General features: G+C 38.9%; 1 protein-coding gene across 1 annotated transcript in view; it reads left to right on the forward strand.

Moving 5' to 3' along the window:
- Positions 1-16,963, forward strand: part of LOC109484446 (protein crumbs-like) — a 57,858-nt gene that overhangs the window by 8,633 nt on the left and 32,262 nt on the right. Inside the window, 1 exon segment of the mRNA XM_019787697.1 lies at positions 15,607-16,167. Coding sequence (XP_019643256.1) covers positions 15,607-16,167 — 561 coding nt within the window.

Raw genomic sequence — 16,963 nt, forward strand, 5'->3', positions numbered from 1 at the left:
AAGCCTTTGTGCTTGTCTCGTATTCCCGTTTTAGAAAGATGTTGATGTTGATAACACAGTGTTATTCAGAGCAAGCACATTCCCTTGTAGTGCATGTCATCTATTTGTAGGAAACACAAATAAACACCAGAACTTCTGATGAAAGTTAGGAATATTTCCAGAATTACAGCTGCTAAAAGATTACCTACAAAAGATATAGCCCGTTGTGTATTTTGAATTCTACTTAGTTTTGAAATATTTATAGGGAAGTGTGTCTTTCAGATTCAATAATGTAGAGGAATATATTATTGATAGATTATATAATAAACATGAAAATGTGCACGTAAACATTATGTGTTATACATCATTCAGTAGGATGCCACAGTGTTGCCACATGTCACATGCAAGCCTGAAAATATGAAGATGAATTTGCTTGTCAGTATAGGTTAGTCAGGTTATCAGTTTATGGCAACAATACTTGTGTATCTATGATAGCGAAGCTTATAAAATCTCCACCCCTGAGAGTAATGGTCACTATAGACTGGAATATGCTAGAACTTGTAGGTATAGAGGTACAGATAAAGCTGGTTTATTGAGAGGCAGTATTTTTATGTTATCCTCTTGTGTATTGAACTTGGCAATGTGCTGCTACTGAAGAGAGATTACAAAACGGTTGAGCTCATGTTATCTGAACTTTATGGTACATGTAATAGCTTTCTGTGTTAGCACTTCTTAATGCAAATCATGGGAAGAAAAAGATACATGTATTCCATTGAATTGAATTTTACTGTGTTCTAAAAATAATTCTGTATTTCTTCATCACTGTTAATTGATTTTTCCAGACTCGTCCGTATCACATTGATTTTTTACCAACTGCCAAGTCCAAGTGCACGTACTTGATGACCTGTGGGTGACCACTTCATAACTATTTTTGTTCAGAGTCCAGACAGAACTGCACTGCTTATCTAGATTTGGAGAGAGAGTCCCTGACTGTTGACAGCATACTTTTTACACATTCAGGTGTGAAAATAAGTAAAACAGTACAAGATGTGTACAAGCACTCCTGTCAGAAGGGGTGTGCCCAGCTCTCAGCACTGCAAACGAGCAGTTGACACAATGTGTCCATACACAATAACAACCTGAAAAGAACAGTCTGCAAAAACAGCCAGCTGCTACATATAGAGGGAGGATCATTTACCTAACATCTTGTAACAAGTTAAAGACTGTCCAAACTATACACTCTTATTGATCAGTGTTAATAGATGTACTGTTGAGACAAGGCAACTTGTGTACATTGAGGGAAACTTTCTAGTCGAAATGCATGCATTCCATTTTTATCTATTTGTAGCTAGATTTGACTGATACTAGCATTTCAGACTTTTTCTATGGGGTGGAAATGTCAAAAAGCCAGGCATAACAGTTCTGAGTGTGACAGGTGAGACAGGGCAATCTTATGTATGTTTATACAACATACCCAGGCCAGTAACTTGGGTAACCTGATCGGATAAGGATTTACATCAACAGAAGACCTTATCTCTCTTGTCTGATCATTTGTTGATAGAACGACCATTTTTCGAATGTTTTCAGCAAAACATGTGGATTGTACCACTTGTCGTTTAGCTGTGATGATTTGTATCTCTATCAAACACATTTATCAAGCACAAGTACAGGTAAGATTATACCTATTTAGAGGTAACATGTCTGCTATGAGGGAATGGTGTCTATGCATGAACTTGAAGGTCAAGAATTGGCAGTGACATCCTGGAACAGTTTATGTCTAGTCAGCAGGTTGTCTCAAACAGTATCAGACCTCTCAGCACTTGACTGCCAGAACTACAAGTACACGTGGCAGATGTACATCATACATGCACATGTACACATGGCAGTTACATGTGTGCAAGTACATGCACGAATACACGTGGTAGCTACAAATGTACAGAAACTTTTCCACAAGTACACGTGGCAGTTCCATGAACTTGCACATGTATGGGGAAATGGTGTAAAAAAAGGCCTGACGACTGTAGTGATGCTAGTTTTGACCGTAATTGTCAAAATGGAGTTATCTTAGGGCATGAATTATGATGATGATGAGTCTTACATGTTTATGCTTGTGCATGTTCAACTTGTTTTATGTTCAGTTCTTGCTATTTGGTCTAATCACAGGTGTTTGACAAAAGTTGTGGATTTAAATATCACCTTTATCTCAAAGGACCCAAAACTGTCTGATATCTTTCAGCGGATATCACGAAGGTTATTCGGTAACCTCGTGGCTTTAGTATTTATAAACTTTGGCCTTCCTGTATTCCTATGAAAACAAGGTTAACTTTTGAACTGGTGGCTTAGTTGAAAGGTTGATGAAGTTTGGGTCACCAGGTGCCTGTAAATGACCACAGACTTTCAGGCTGAGGAAAGTGGTATGGTGCAGGTGTTCAAAGGCAAGTCGTAGTCTTGAAAAGTGTGAAGAAAATCTATCAACAAGCAAGACTACCGAGAACCATTATAAACATGATACAGAATGCTGGGGTTAGTGACTTTTCCAGTAATTCAGATGATAACTGTGATATTCAATTAGTTTTCTCTTCTTCTTCACCAAGAAAAAACGCTATCCATTCCCACAGGTAGTTGTTCCAGGGCTTTGATTGGTCTAGGTCGATGAGGAAAAATTGAGAAGTTGGGGAGTTGGTAATGCTTATTTGCATTCATCCCTTTGAGAGTTGAAACTTGGGGTCAGACAAGCTTGTCTGCAAAGTCCTTATTGCTTATGCCTTGAGCTTTTTAGGAGTTACCAGACAGCTGAATATTTATATGTTCATACCCACCTAAGAAAGACATAAACGTAAGGACATAACATTCATTTAGCATGATATTGCAAATATGGTTGCAAGCGCTGACCAACAGTATCACTATCACATGTCTCTAATGAAAGTACTAAGTACTAAAAGAGGGTTTGAATTTCAATCAATATGTTCTAAAAGAGTTGTAGAAACCTCTAAAGAAGGCCAAGTTTCTACTTAAAGGCATCTACATGTATGTACGATATGAGCAGTGTACTTGTACAGAATTATACCACAGTTACGAGATACATTTTCCATTTGCTGATGGCAAGACCAAGTCCTGATCCTCTATTCATTTGCCACAGCTGTTGGCTATGATTGACAGGGACAGGGTGGTGTTCAACCAACAACAGATGACTGAAAGTAGGTCAGGGGAGGGATTTGGAACTGGTTCAAGGTCAACAAGTGTCAGTGAAGAGGTTGTCTTTGAAGCCAAATTGGTATTTATTTTGGGTTTTCCACAGTTTCCAATGAAGGTCTTGGACCACCTGAATGAATTATTTTTTTATGCATCTTGAATGGACATTCAACTTTTCAAGTGCAAATTTTGAGCAACATGGCAAAGGTCATGAGTAAGATCGTAGGGGGCAGTAATCCTTCGGTCAAAGGTAATTGACCTACCAGTGTTGATTTTTAACCTCCTGAAACAGAACATATCTGCTCATTGGCCAAACCATATACCACAAGCAGCACGTTACTACATGATGTTTATACAATGTTGTTCCCAGGTACAAAAGATTATGTGTAACCGTTAGGGGGGCACACCCCAGTTTATTTGGCGTCTCTATTCGAAGCTGCACACCCTCAAATCTAGCGACTGTCTCTGGCGTGGAATAATTCGGAAGGTGAATATCTGTATATGGGACGAAAGGATATCTCTTCAGCTACAAGACCAGTTGAGTTTGGTTTCTTCAACCTTTTTAAGTTTGGTAAAATCAACGGAAAAAACATTATTTTCACTCCAAAATTAATGCCCAAAATTGCGAATTTTCGCGTGGGATAATCCCATAGAAAAAAATTTTCCGGCAGAAATGACTGATGCTGGCAGAAAGACCAAAGCCTTGACTATACTCGAGTAAATTAGAAAGAAAATTCTAGTACTGTAATTTTCTAAACAGTCCACGGCGCGAGGGGTTGCAAATCCACCCCTACGAAGCCGCAGAGCGAAATCTAGGTCAAACGGGCGGATTACACTTGGCGCGCAAGGATACCCGGAAGTAAGGTTCGGAGCCAAAAGAAATTTTCTCCCCAAAATCACCATTTCTTACACTCTTCAGCCATGTTAATGTTTAATGATACTTCGTGGCAGTTTACGAGAAATGTCACCTCAAACTTGGACCCCCAAAACCCTTTCGTCACTTTTTTACAACGGACTATCACGGACCCCGGTCGCGCAAGAACTGGGGTGTGCACCGTTAGCTGTTGGGCCACACTTTGTCAGTGATGTCACATGGTATTTAAACAGTTCCAAAACAACTATAGACATCCTAAGTTAGGATGTCTATATAGACATCCTAACTTAGGATGTCTATAGTTGTTTTGGAACTGTTTAAATACCATGTGACATCACTGACAAAGTGTGGCCCAACAGCTAACGTAACCTTTTAAAAAGACTCCTGGGAATCTGTCCAGACTTGCTGTTACCAAGGCAACCTGTTATTGTTTAGCCACAATGTGGATGTTTTGACATGGGCTATTTACTTTGATTATCCTGTGATTTGTGTAAGAAGGAGCCCCTCCATTGTTCAAGGCTTTTCCATCTTCTACTCACATGCCATCCCCTGACATCTGTGTGACTTCTTGGCACAAAACCTCCACAGGACCACTCCTGGAACCAGATCAGATTCAACTAGCCTTTGTTGGTTAACACTGTAGGAAATACATTATACAAGTCTGAACAAAGGCTGTTGATTTTTCTACCCTCATTCCACCACCAAGCAAGAGCACCAGCTATATTTCTAAAAAAATTAAGGATGCTGCATTTATATTTCATAATGTTTTTGTTGACTGCTGTTCTGGCATTGTAAAGAAATTTGAAAAAAAAAAGTTTTTGGGCCATGTTGTGTTGAAATACAAATTAATGTTTTCCAAATGTCTTGGGTCATCTTTTGTGACATTGCGGTCTTTTCAATATATTCACAATGCATACAAATTGAAGGGGTGTACTCATGTAAGGTAGCTATTAAATCTGCAAATCACCGCTTCTGTTCTGAATTTTTTATGGATATCTTGATAAAGTACTGCAAGCAAGCAAGGACAGATTTATACTGCCTTAATAGATTTACAGTATCTTCTCCATTTTATTATGCTTCAAGTAATAACCTACAAACAGTAAAGCATTTTGTACAGCCCCCTCAGTCTACACTGGTTGTGTCCTGGGCACAAAACAGGTGGGGACTTTCACCCTGTTGTAAATATTTACAGGCTTGTAAATATTTACTGTGGATCCAGAGTACCAGGCACCCTGCGGGTTGTTACATGGTATTAGGTTAGTTGGGCATTGTGGGTCTCAGAGGGAAGCTTACAAAGTTGGGAGTGTGGCAGAAAATGAAGGATCTAGATTGTTAGAAATCTGACCCTTTGAGGATACATGGCTCTCAGCTGTTGTAGTTTACATATTGTGCTGTATGGACACCATCTGCCTGGATTTGGGAGGAGAATTATAAATATACAATGTGAAATGTTAGACTTGGCACATTCAATTAGTGTTTGCTAGTTTTGCAAATTTGTAATTGCATTGTTTATGTATAGAAGTTTGACCTTTTCTTTTTGCTCTGCTCAGTTACATGTTGTTACAAGATATTGAGGTCAGGGTCTTCACATAATATACATTTTGTAGCTCAGCAATTTTCCAGGCTGTAGTCTAGATCTATCAATATATACTTGTGCTGGCTTGATGAAGGCTGACCTGTGTACCATACATGATTTGGTTTCCTGTGTCTGAATGTTCCAGAAGACAGAATTAAATGATGCCTGCGTAATACCAGTAAAAGAAGGTCTATAGGGCTATTTCCTTTTGATTATAGGATCGTAACAGCAATCTGAGCAGGCCCTCACTTCAAAGGTAGGACCATAATGAATGCAGTGGTCATCAAAGCAGCCGTAATTATGGATCGAATCATCCTGAGCTCGCAAGTTCACCAAGGGACAGGCCAAAATAAAAGGCAGCCTATATGGGAATATTGAAGCCCAATATGCAGGCTATACCAATACAGTTCACCAATAAAGATTATTCCTTTTAATAAAATATTGATGAATTTCACTACAGCCAGCATTATACATATAGGAATACAATCTGAATATATATCAGTCGTTTTTCATTTTGTCCTGTTATCACAGAATATCACCTGCTAGGCTGTTTACAATTTGCATCATGAGTAGGCTCTCAGACAGGCATGTTGGAAAAGCATGCAGATGCAGACCTGGTGATGCAGGCTAGGCTGTTATGCACATGTCATGTGTGTAACATGACCTGTTATGCAGTAACATTTACCTGCACACACAGTATATTTGTAAGACTTGAAATGGCTACGTCTACTCTGTAATCAGCATAAAAAGGAGGCATCCACTTTTGAAACCATTCATTTGGACAACATTCATTACTGTTGATAAATGATGCAACCATAGTAGCAATAAAAACATCATCCACTTTACAAGCCATTGGGAATAATTAAGGTGCATTTGTGAGGAAAATACATCAACATGGAAATAACCAGGGGATAGATGGTCTGTGCCAGATGTAGGCTCTCACATTTGCTCATCGATCCAGAGAGAACTACATGAATTGTTGTAATGGCCACTGAAATTGAGGCCTGGCAATTTGATATGGCCACTTCTCTTGCTTGAGTATACCAGTATCTATACATGTAGTCTGCATTTTGAACATGTAATACTTTATCATATTGTTTGTCCAAAAGTATTGAAGCGAGAAAATAAAAAGAATGATGAATTTTAAATTTAAATCCACTAAAAAGGGGACTTTCTTTCATCCAACACTGCATTGGCAGGAGCCACAGTCTCATGGTTTTATTAGAGCTGAATACATGTTGACCCTAGCATAAGTACATAGTGAGGTTGAACTTTCATTCACGAGTCAGACGTGACTCATCAACTGATATAAATGTGGGCTGGATGCTTAGAGGAACAGTTAGGTCACCTTGGAGACCGTCACACATGGTTCGCAGTTTGAGAGTAGTATGACATCACTGTTACGTTCGCCTGTGAACTTCGGTTGACCTTTCCGTGAAGGGCGTACATTTACTTTCATCAACATTTATTTCTACTTGTATGCCAAGTCATCCATGATGTCTGTGTATATGTGTTACTAGCAACAACGCAGACTTGTAATAATTTCACCACGGTCAATAACAACTTCGATATTTGGGTAACAAAGTAACACAAATGCTTGTGAGGTATAGTGATCATAGTGATGCAAGGCTTTAGAAGTATTTTGTTGGTTGCACTGCTTGTACATGTTGTAGAATAGCTCTTTACTGATTGTACAATAATATTTGAGGTAGCCTGGACACTGACAGGTAGTCATTGTAATGTACTCTGAGCAGCTATCCTGACTAGAAAATGATGGATTGTGACATTTTCAAGACCAAATAAAAATCTGGAAAATGCAGCAATGTGGGAGTGAAAAAAAATGCTGTATTTCCCAATTGGTATGGCATTGAGGCTAGGGTCTTGCCAAAGAAAAATAGTTTCATACTCACGGGATTTGCTACAAGGTTAGACTTGCATTGAATAAAGGAAAATGCACATTTTTGGGTATTTTCTAGTTCTTGCATGTTAGTCAGATTGATTTCATTTGTTTCCCAGCCAAAACATACTCTGGCACATATTGTAGAATCAGCAAAACATATTTTACGATGAGGAAGTTAGTGTAACATCAATTTTCCAGCAAGCATAATCATATAGCATAGCAGTAGTTCATTGCTTACTTATTGATTACAAGTCTCTGCTGATTTTATGACCTGCTGTTTTACGTTTGATGCACAGCCAGCAGGTCTTACAAATGTCCTAACACAATGACAAAAGGGAAAGCCATTTTACTCTGTATATCCAAGATTGTTCTATAGTCTGTTTTTATGATTGGAAACTTCTCTACTTGATCGGGCATCTGTCCTTCAGGTTGCTCAAGTTACCCAGGAGCATCTGTCACTCCCTCCAATGTGTCCTCACAGATTACTTGGTCCAGTTGTCCTGAATAGGTGTCATTAACATTACACGCCTCTCGCTCTGTTGATGCAAATTTCATGAAGTCGGCTATTATGGTGTGTACCTTGCTCTGATTACGCCATTGTGGTAAATTGCAGGGGTGCCTGTATCCTTCCTTTTTACTGGGTTTCCTGTATTTCGTCAGCGTCTGTACATTTCTTGGAAGACCGGAAATTTGAAATTGTCAAAAGATTATATGGTGCTTCTTGCTGTCCTCTCAAGCTCTCTTCTATCAGTAACAACAAGATTTTGAGAAAAGCTCTTTAGTGATTAGTCAGGAAGTCTTCAAAATTTGAGGATTTTCAAATGAGTCATTTGACCAATCTTAGGTAAAGTAGGGTAGATCAAAAAGTCTTTAACTTCCTTGCTTAGATATACAGGAGATTATGTGAGCTTTAAGGATTGCGAATGTTTATACATATAAAGGCTTTCCAGTCACATCTCAGTATATGCTGCACATCTCCACAGGCCCTGTGGCAGTACATGTACGTTGGTCATTGACATGGGTAGCCAGGGCTCAAAATAAGTTTTTCTGCACATCTGCATTAATGCAGGTGACATTGTCATAGATAATTTCCTGCACCAAACAAATTTTACCTGCACCTCTCAGAATTTAGGAAACATGGGTCATATTAAAATCTGTTGTTTCAGGAACGATTGCAATTATTTCTTTTATACTTCATAACTGATGAAAATCCTCATATACGGGTCTACATGTGGACCAGTGCAGGTTAGGTGCAGATAGACATCAGAAATACCTACTAGACTAGTAGACACAACTGCACTAGGGTGTATACATGTATGCATCCAGTATTTCGAGCCCTGACATGGGAAGCAGATTCACATGTAGATTCTGGAAGCAATAAAGTACAGATGGTGAAGGTCAGATGAAGGATAAGATAAAGGTCCCATCACACCTGGTTTATATAAATTGGGGTTATCCTTATTCAAGGAGACAGATCTCTTGGTAGTTACATGTAGGCTAGAGGACACTTCAAGTTACCGAAGATGCTTGTAATTGCAACAAAGGTAAACCAAAAAGACATGCCGACATTCTGACCTTGAGCCCATATGTTTGACTCAGGAAATGCTGAGATAGCGTAGCTCTGTTTTACATGTAGGTAGCAAAAATGCAGTCTACAGTCTTTGGGATTTCCTGGAGAAACTTTGAAACATGTGTATCTATCTTTTTATAGTTATTTATACAGAGATTTTGGCATTAGAATGGAAGGCAAGGCTGATAAATTATGACAGGTTCTAGAATTCTTCCTTGAATTACATGTAATTGACATTTCTTAATTGGACCTATTACATCTGAGTCTTTCTGGGATGTGTCAAATTTAGTCAGTATCAAAAACTGCCTGATACTTGAATTTTCTTGATGCCCATTTTCATTACACATGTAACTCTTTTATAACTCTTTTACATCTAGCAGACTTGGGTGGTACAGATTACGTATGTAGTTACAGAAACTTAAAGATGTTTTTTGTCACCGATTTTATAGTTGTCTGAGAACATTCAACATTGTAAACAATATCTCATTAAAAATTCTTTCAAGAAACTCAACCCACTTCCTCAGATAAGCCTAGGTCATTAATGATGTTTAAAGAGATAAAAGAGATAACTAGACTGACCTGGAATTTAAATCCACCCAGACCTATCCTCATTAAGTTGTGTATAGGCTAAAGAATTCTATTTGTGATCTCGGACGCAGATATACCATGATAGAGAGGGTTTAGTGCAAGCCAGATTGTGATACATACCAGCTTTCTATGCCTATGTACCTTTTGTTGTTGTTGATCTATGGCTGGCATACACCTTTCAATATAAACTGTGATAATTTTCAATCCATCAATTGTGGAACTGTTAGTTTTTAAGCAGCTGGAAAGATTAATTTTCAAATCCTTGGAGGCATGAGCCCAGAAGAGACTTATAATAGATCATACTGATTCATACTATTCAGGAAAAAGAACTCCTTTTATCTCTTGAGGATTATGGTTATCTGAGATATGTGATATAGAGTTGAAACATATTTCAATTGGAAAAGGAGTATGGCATTCCAATTTTACATTGATATATGCTATCATAAACTGAATTTTGGATGTAGACAGTCTTTATTAATATAATGAACATGTGTTCCATATCAATATGCTGGCATCAAATCAAAACTTATCTTACATACAGGTAACCTCACACCTCATAAGGTGTCCCTTATCAACCAGCATCCCTACACCTTCTGTAGACAGATGGTTTCACTCCCAGTATTGTACTGTAGCTGTTGTCAGCAGGCATATGTAACTGTGCCATCTGATGTGGCCTAAATGCCTGTAAAGAATCCTACCAATGCGTTATCTCTCCTCTCAGTTGGCAGGCCCTTTGCAAGCAGCTTTAGCTTATACTATAGTCTGGAGCTGTTGACAAGATATTTAGAGAAGTCCAGAGGGGGATCAGACTGATGGATTAGGAGGAGATACCCTCAGCTTAGAGATGACCTGAAGATCCTAAAAGCCTTTTTTTTATAATATCCTGGCTCCACTAGGATTATGCTTAGGTCACATTTCCACGCCGGGACCCGGCCGGGCTGTTTGTATGAACGAAAAATTAATAATTCATATCAAGAATATACAGAAATATTGCCCGTGATTATTATCAAAAACTTCTCTATGTTTTGTTGTCTTTTATATATACTTTTCATTCTAAAAAGCTGCCCGGCCGGGCCCCGTATGCGAATTGTGACCCCAGCATTAGAGCTTGTATGCCCAATGGAATATTCAGAACATTTGTTTCTGGATGAATATTTGTTTCTGACATGTCTGAATATCTCTCAACTTATTTTGGTGACTATATAGCTCTATGTATGATTCTGTGTGGAGGATTTTGTTTTGCACGATTGTCTAACAAAAAATATCTTTTGATTCTGCATCTTTGCGTAAAAAAATTGTCACATCTCATTGCATTCAATCCAAAACCACAAAAAACGCCTTTAATACTTTATGGCTGTGTTCATGCACATGGAACTGAATATGAATTATGAATGCTTAGAAATGAAAAGTGTCAAATATTCCTTTTCGAAGATTTCTTGTGGTTGGTTGATTGGTTGTTTGTTAGAGAAAAAATTCCTGCTGTCAAACTACTGACCCTTTCCATTGAATGTGTTGTCCATCAAAGACGATTGTACTGTGCATTCCTGCTTCCTTGGGTTCTTTTGGGGTGATGTGTATTTATTCATGCCATATTGGGGAGGAAGGGACATGGCAGTCTCTTTATTTTCATGTCTCCCAATTAACCTTGCCTTGTACTTAAAAAAGGAAAACTGTTCAACAGGATATCAAGGTGCATGGCCTTAAATCTTGACAAATTAGAATGATATTAAGACCAGACTGGTACATTTATTTGTACTATAGTCGTGTTTGTATTTCGTCTCATGTTCTTGTCCATGCTCTGTTTTGACTAGTAGAGTTAATTCCCATCTTGAAAATGCAGCTTTCCATCAATTGTTTTTTTTTCTCCAGCATTCTTTCTAAGGTATGAAGTATACAAAAGTTGATTATCAGAGACTGTAGAGGTAATTTTCAGGCCTGATGAATTGTTTTATCTAAGTGATCCCTTATCAGATCATCTGGAAAGTATCTGTGGTTTTTCAGTTCATTAGATGCAAGCATGAACAGTGGTGTGGCCACAGAGGGGTTGATTGCCGCTTCTGTGGTATTCCTGAGGAAAGGGACATGATTCCAATCACTGGCCAGTCTGGGTCAATTATCAGAAACAGATCCATTCTGATTTTTGCACATTCCTGGAACATCTGGTCAACAGCATTGTCCAATTTAGCTGTCAATCATAATTGTGAATTGGTCTAAAATGTGTTTGATATCAGCATAAGATGAAGTATGAAACCATGCAAGTGATTCAAGAATATAATTGAGTTCAGAGAAGTGAATTCCTTTCTCTGGTTATTACAAAAGCTGGAATTATATAGCCCATCACATGCCTTTATCTGACAATAACAGGACATTTTGCACATAGGTTAGCTCTAAGGTAGTATTTGTTTTGTAATAGTCATGGCAAATATTACCATGCCAGAGAGTTTTGCCTGGTTATTTTTCCTGGCCCCTCATGATGTGTACATATTACAGACACCCTGGACTGCTCGTTAATTGAGGTTTAATGATGTCTCCTGTGTTGCTTCACAGTCTGGGGCTAATCCTTTATTGGTGAGGATAATTGCTGTGATAAGACTTGAGGTGACAAAAAGTGATTTAGAGTCTTTGTGATGTTGCATTATTGTAGAGACAAGGTGTCATAAGCATACTGTTATATGATGTGCAAAATATACCAATAGTCGCTAATGTGAGCAGTAGTTTGATTGGCTAACATATGTATATGTCAGATGATTTGCTAGAGTTGACTGGTTGGATTCGATTTGGGCTGGGTTGTCAACATTTTGTACATGTAAGAGTGCAATGACAATCATCTGTCCATAGCTATCATATGTCATCCCTATACATATATTGCAAATCTGGATCTTGCCTAAGTAAATCCTAATTTTGAATTTGCTGATAATAATATATACATGTACAAGGAGTGACTACTGCCTACAAGATATGTTATAGGCACCTGCACTTGACTTCACGCCTCTGAGATGAATAATAGCTTTACTGGACCATTAAATATGAGATCAGCATCCACATCATGTACCTCTCAGGTCCCAAATTAGGTCCAGAGCCTGCTAGGGTTGGTTTGGGTTCTGTCCTGGCATTTTGTTTCAATCAGTGTCCAAAAGGAGATAACCTTTTCTCAGGGGTCACCACCTTGGAATGGGGTTTTTGAGCCAGGGCGGCTGACCAGCTTAGCAAAACTGGCAACAAACACTTCTGTGGTTTGGAGTGCTTGTAACTCTGGGCACTTATGTAGACTTAGTCTCTAATCCTGTAAGTGTGAGGACTCTGGATACCAAAGGTTTAGGTTGCATCATTTGGCTGGCTGACTTAAAAAGTCAATCTAATCGTTTAGCCCTTACAGCTTTCTTGAATCTAAAACTGTTTTTTTCATACCTACACATTCTTCAAAAGGATAAGAGCACATTTATTTTTATCAATAGACTTTGAGACTTCTGAATTGAAGATGTAGAAACACATGGTAAGCTAGCAGACTATGGTACTACAGGACCAAATAAGCCATGTTTGAAAACCATGGACTGCTTCAATTGGTAATGCTATTTTGGTTTATTGTAGCATCAGTTCACATATTGCTCCACCTGTTTTGTTTTAACAGGTGTTTCACTTAAGCTTGCAGTTACGTCACTGTATCCGCTATTTTTATAACTCTGTAATAGCTTACAAACAATGTTGGCTACGACTTCCTTTGAGTCAAATACCACTGTGTACTAAGGAAGTGGTGTTACAGCTCATTTATATTACCTGAAGAATTCTGTTGGGTTCATTGTCCTGTCGGGTACTGAAAGAACTTTTATTGTACAGTCTTTCTGAAGAAACCAAAAGCGGCTTTGTTTCTGCCCTGAGGCCCAGCTTAGCATTGGAATTTAAATTTTCCCTTCGGACACAAAGCCCTGAGTGGGGGTAGGGTTCCTGTAGTTGCTTTGTGGCCTGTTTCATGGTAAAGCTTATCGGAAGTTATCCCACGTAAACTTTCCAGAGAGGTGGAAGTATGTCAACATGGCTAATAGAATACGCTGACTATTTTGAAATCAAAGAAAAGTTTATCTCATTGCAGTTTACAGGATCAAGCCTTTCGCTGAACAGATTATGAATGAGATTAAAGTCTGCTATGCTTGTCTGAATCAAATATACCCAGAGGAAATACCTTAAATCCTTCTACCTCGATAAGAGCGTAGCCTTTAAAGACACCTTTGTTGATGGTGGGCTTAGAACTGCAGACAAAGCTAAAACAATTTGTTTCCTGATAATTATAAGAGAATGTTGCTGATGGAGAAATCCACCTGCAGAATTAGGTGTGTCGGTGAGGTTGATCCTGGCCATATCAAGTTTTCCCCTGCACAAAGTCTTTGGACTAATTTGGGATCTCTCTAAGTCTAAAGCAGTCAAGAATGCTGTCCAGTAGGGTCTACACTGAACCATTGTTCCTCAGGCTTCTTTTTCATACAACTTACAGCACAGCACTGTAGTACACTGGAGCTTTGTTTCTAATAGTTATTAATAGTCCTGATATTTTGTTACAGACACATGCACAAACATGAGTTATGGCCTGACTGAAACAGATGCCTCTTGATAGAAAGCAATAACATTGTCCCCAAATAGACAGCCTTCCATATTTCACAGTAACACAAGATGGCTGCCCTAATTATCAGGATTTCTGGTTGCCACGGCAACAGCTGAGAATGGAAAGATTGTTGGTTTTGGCAGGGTCCCACTCAAGTTGTAAATCTGTTGGGAGATCAGATTTGCCCTGTAATGCTGACCCCCTCTTATATTTGTGGGGTAATTGGACAGACGCTGTGCCCTTTCTTGGACTGTTGGCTTGAATAACAGATTTTGATTTAGAAGAGAACAGATACATGTATATAGTTTTTATTTTCCAATAGAGTTATACATTCTGAACTTGAACATGCAAGCATTACTGATAAAGTATTATGTTGCAATACCTTGTCAATGTCATTGTCATGCAACATGTGTAGAATTTATCCAGAAACATGCTTGCTTGTAATTGTGTGGCCCTGAGGTTTAATTGAAAGTTGACCCAATGACCTTGACCAAAGTTCTATGACATCCACTCATTCTTACCCTTAACCTCTCAGGAGGGGGCAAGATCTTATTCCTGCTCAGCAGGTTATAAAGAATGTCTTTCAATATCTTTGAAAGATGCACAAAAGGTGTGCGGAATTTTCACGGAGCAATGTTTCTGTATGCACGCATGTACAGTGTCCTTGTATCACAAACAGCTTCTCCTGAAGCCTAACTTTAGCACTCAAAGTGTACTTCTGACGTAATAGGTTTATAGGTTTTGTTCGGGATGTAAAAAAAAATATTGTTTTATCAAGCCATCAAGGACAATTACTTTGTTGAAACTATTTGTCAGGGTCACACCCCTTCCTCGCTAGTCATCCTGATTCTCCTAGCTTCAGTTTGGTGGGATAACAAATAATCAAAGGGAGTGTGGAGTCAGGAGGTTAGTCTGTATCAGTGTGAGAACTGGGCCACACCATCTGTACAACATGAGGAGGGGGCAACAGTGTGCAAACAACCCAGTCCATCAATGTCCTTTGTGTCATTGCTCCCAACAGAGGTGACCGCTGGGTTTCTGGGTCACGAGACAGATGACAAGATTTCTGTGTAGTTTTCCCAGACAAATTTGTGACTTGAGCATATTATAAGTTTTGTCATATGATTCTTTCTATATGGTGCTAAAAATAAAATTGGTTTTGTCCAATTGCACCTACTTTTAAAAGTTTTGTTTGAAATGATTTCAACAGACATCATATTAACTTAATTACACTTAAGTTCTTCAATCATGAACTTGTATAAGTTGTATCTTCATGTATAGTTTGGAGTCTTTGGACAATTGACTGACAGGATGTTCCCTTGTGTATTTCCAGGTCTGTCACTGCTCGCTGCTGTTGTGGCCCAGACTACACAAGCACCAACACCAAGTGCAAACGCCTTCTTCAATGGCTTCAACTCCTATGCAGTGTTACCCAACACCATCAACATCAGATCCAGACTTACGTCCTTCAGCTTTAGAACTTGCAATGCGGGCCAACTCCTACGACAGGAGGGACAAAATGGGGACTATATCGAGCTGGCCCTTCTAGACTCCGGGGTTTTAAGATTCTCTTTTAGAAAGGCAGGGGGAAGGGGGGAAGATTACGTTGATCTAGGGTCAGGACTCACGACTAATCAGATGTGGCACACAGTAAACCTAGAGTATTCTGTAGGCAACCTGACGTTAAGTGTTGATGGGGAACAGATCACAGTTGCGTCCCGGACCGTCAATGGTTACGTTCTCGACATCAACTTGTCTGGAGGAGAAGGAGTAAAAGTTGGACAAGGGCTCACCGGATGTGTGTACGAGGGTCCAGGGGTGCAGCTGACCACTGCAACATCACAGTCCAACGTGGAGTGGGGGAGATGCCGTTTGGAGGACGAGGAGGGATGTGGTAAGTAGATGTGTTCAGAAAGCTGTGTTGACAGCCACTCTGGGAGTGTGGTGAGGTTATTACTGCTTTTAGTCATTTCAGAAAGCTGTACTGTTCTAATGGACACCAGTGTACTATAAAAGTTGCATAGTGAATTTCGTTTCAAACAGTCATTAAGCTTTATCTGTCAGATCTTTATATTCCTCAGTATATCTTTTAAGAAACCCAGTTTCTAACACTGATATCAGTATATGTAAATGATAAATCCCTCTTTGGAAACTGAAAGCATATCCATAAATGTCAGAGTTCAGATAGAATTTGTAGCTTTTGTGTTTGCATTCTGTTTTGATGTGCTGCTGCATTTTCCTCTCTTCAAAGGAAACATTGTTTGCATTTTTAGAATGTTTTGTTGAAAATTTTGACATACTGCTGACTTTCTTTGTGTCCTTATAGTAACATTTTGATTTCTGTTTTTCTGTCTCTTCTATTTATGTTGCACATGATTGGCATTATTTTAAGGTTGTATGTTATGTAGTGTACTTTCCATGTTTAGATACCATGTCTTTTTTGTTGTCGATATCAAAGACTTGTTATCCAATGCTAGTTTTATTGAACCACAGCATGCAGTTTGGTTTGTTTCCTTCTCAAATGCTTTTGATAGCTTTTGGAATTGGCATTGCGACTTTGTCTTGTGCATGTGTGTAGCAACTACAAAGCTATGAAGACACTTCCAAGTTTGATTTGCTGTATTTGTTGACATAAGCTCTGCTTTCCAGGCCTAGCAGAGGATAGAGGTATGTGGGAGGTGGTGGCTTAG

Source organism: Branchiostoma belcheri, unplaced genomic scaffold (assembly GCF_001625305.1).
Source record: "Branchiostoma belcheri isolate BF01 breed outbred unplaced genomic scaffold, Haploidv18h27 scaffold7, whole genome shotgun sequence".
Taxonomy (NCBI): domain Eukaryota; kingdom Metazoa; phylum Chordata; class Leptocardii; order Amphioxiformes; family Branchiostomatidae; genus Branchiostoma; species Branchiostoma belcheri.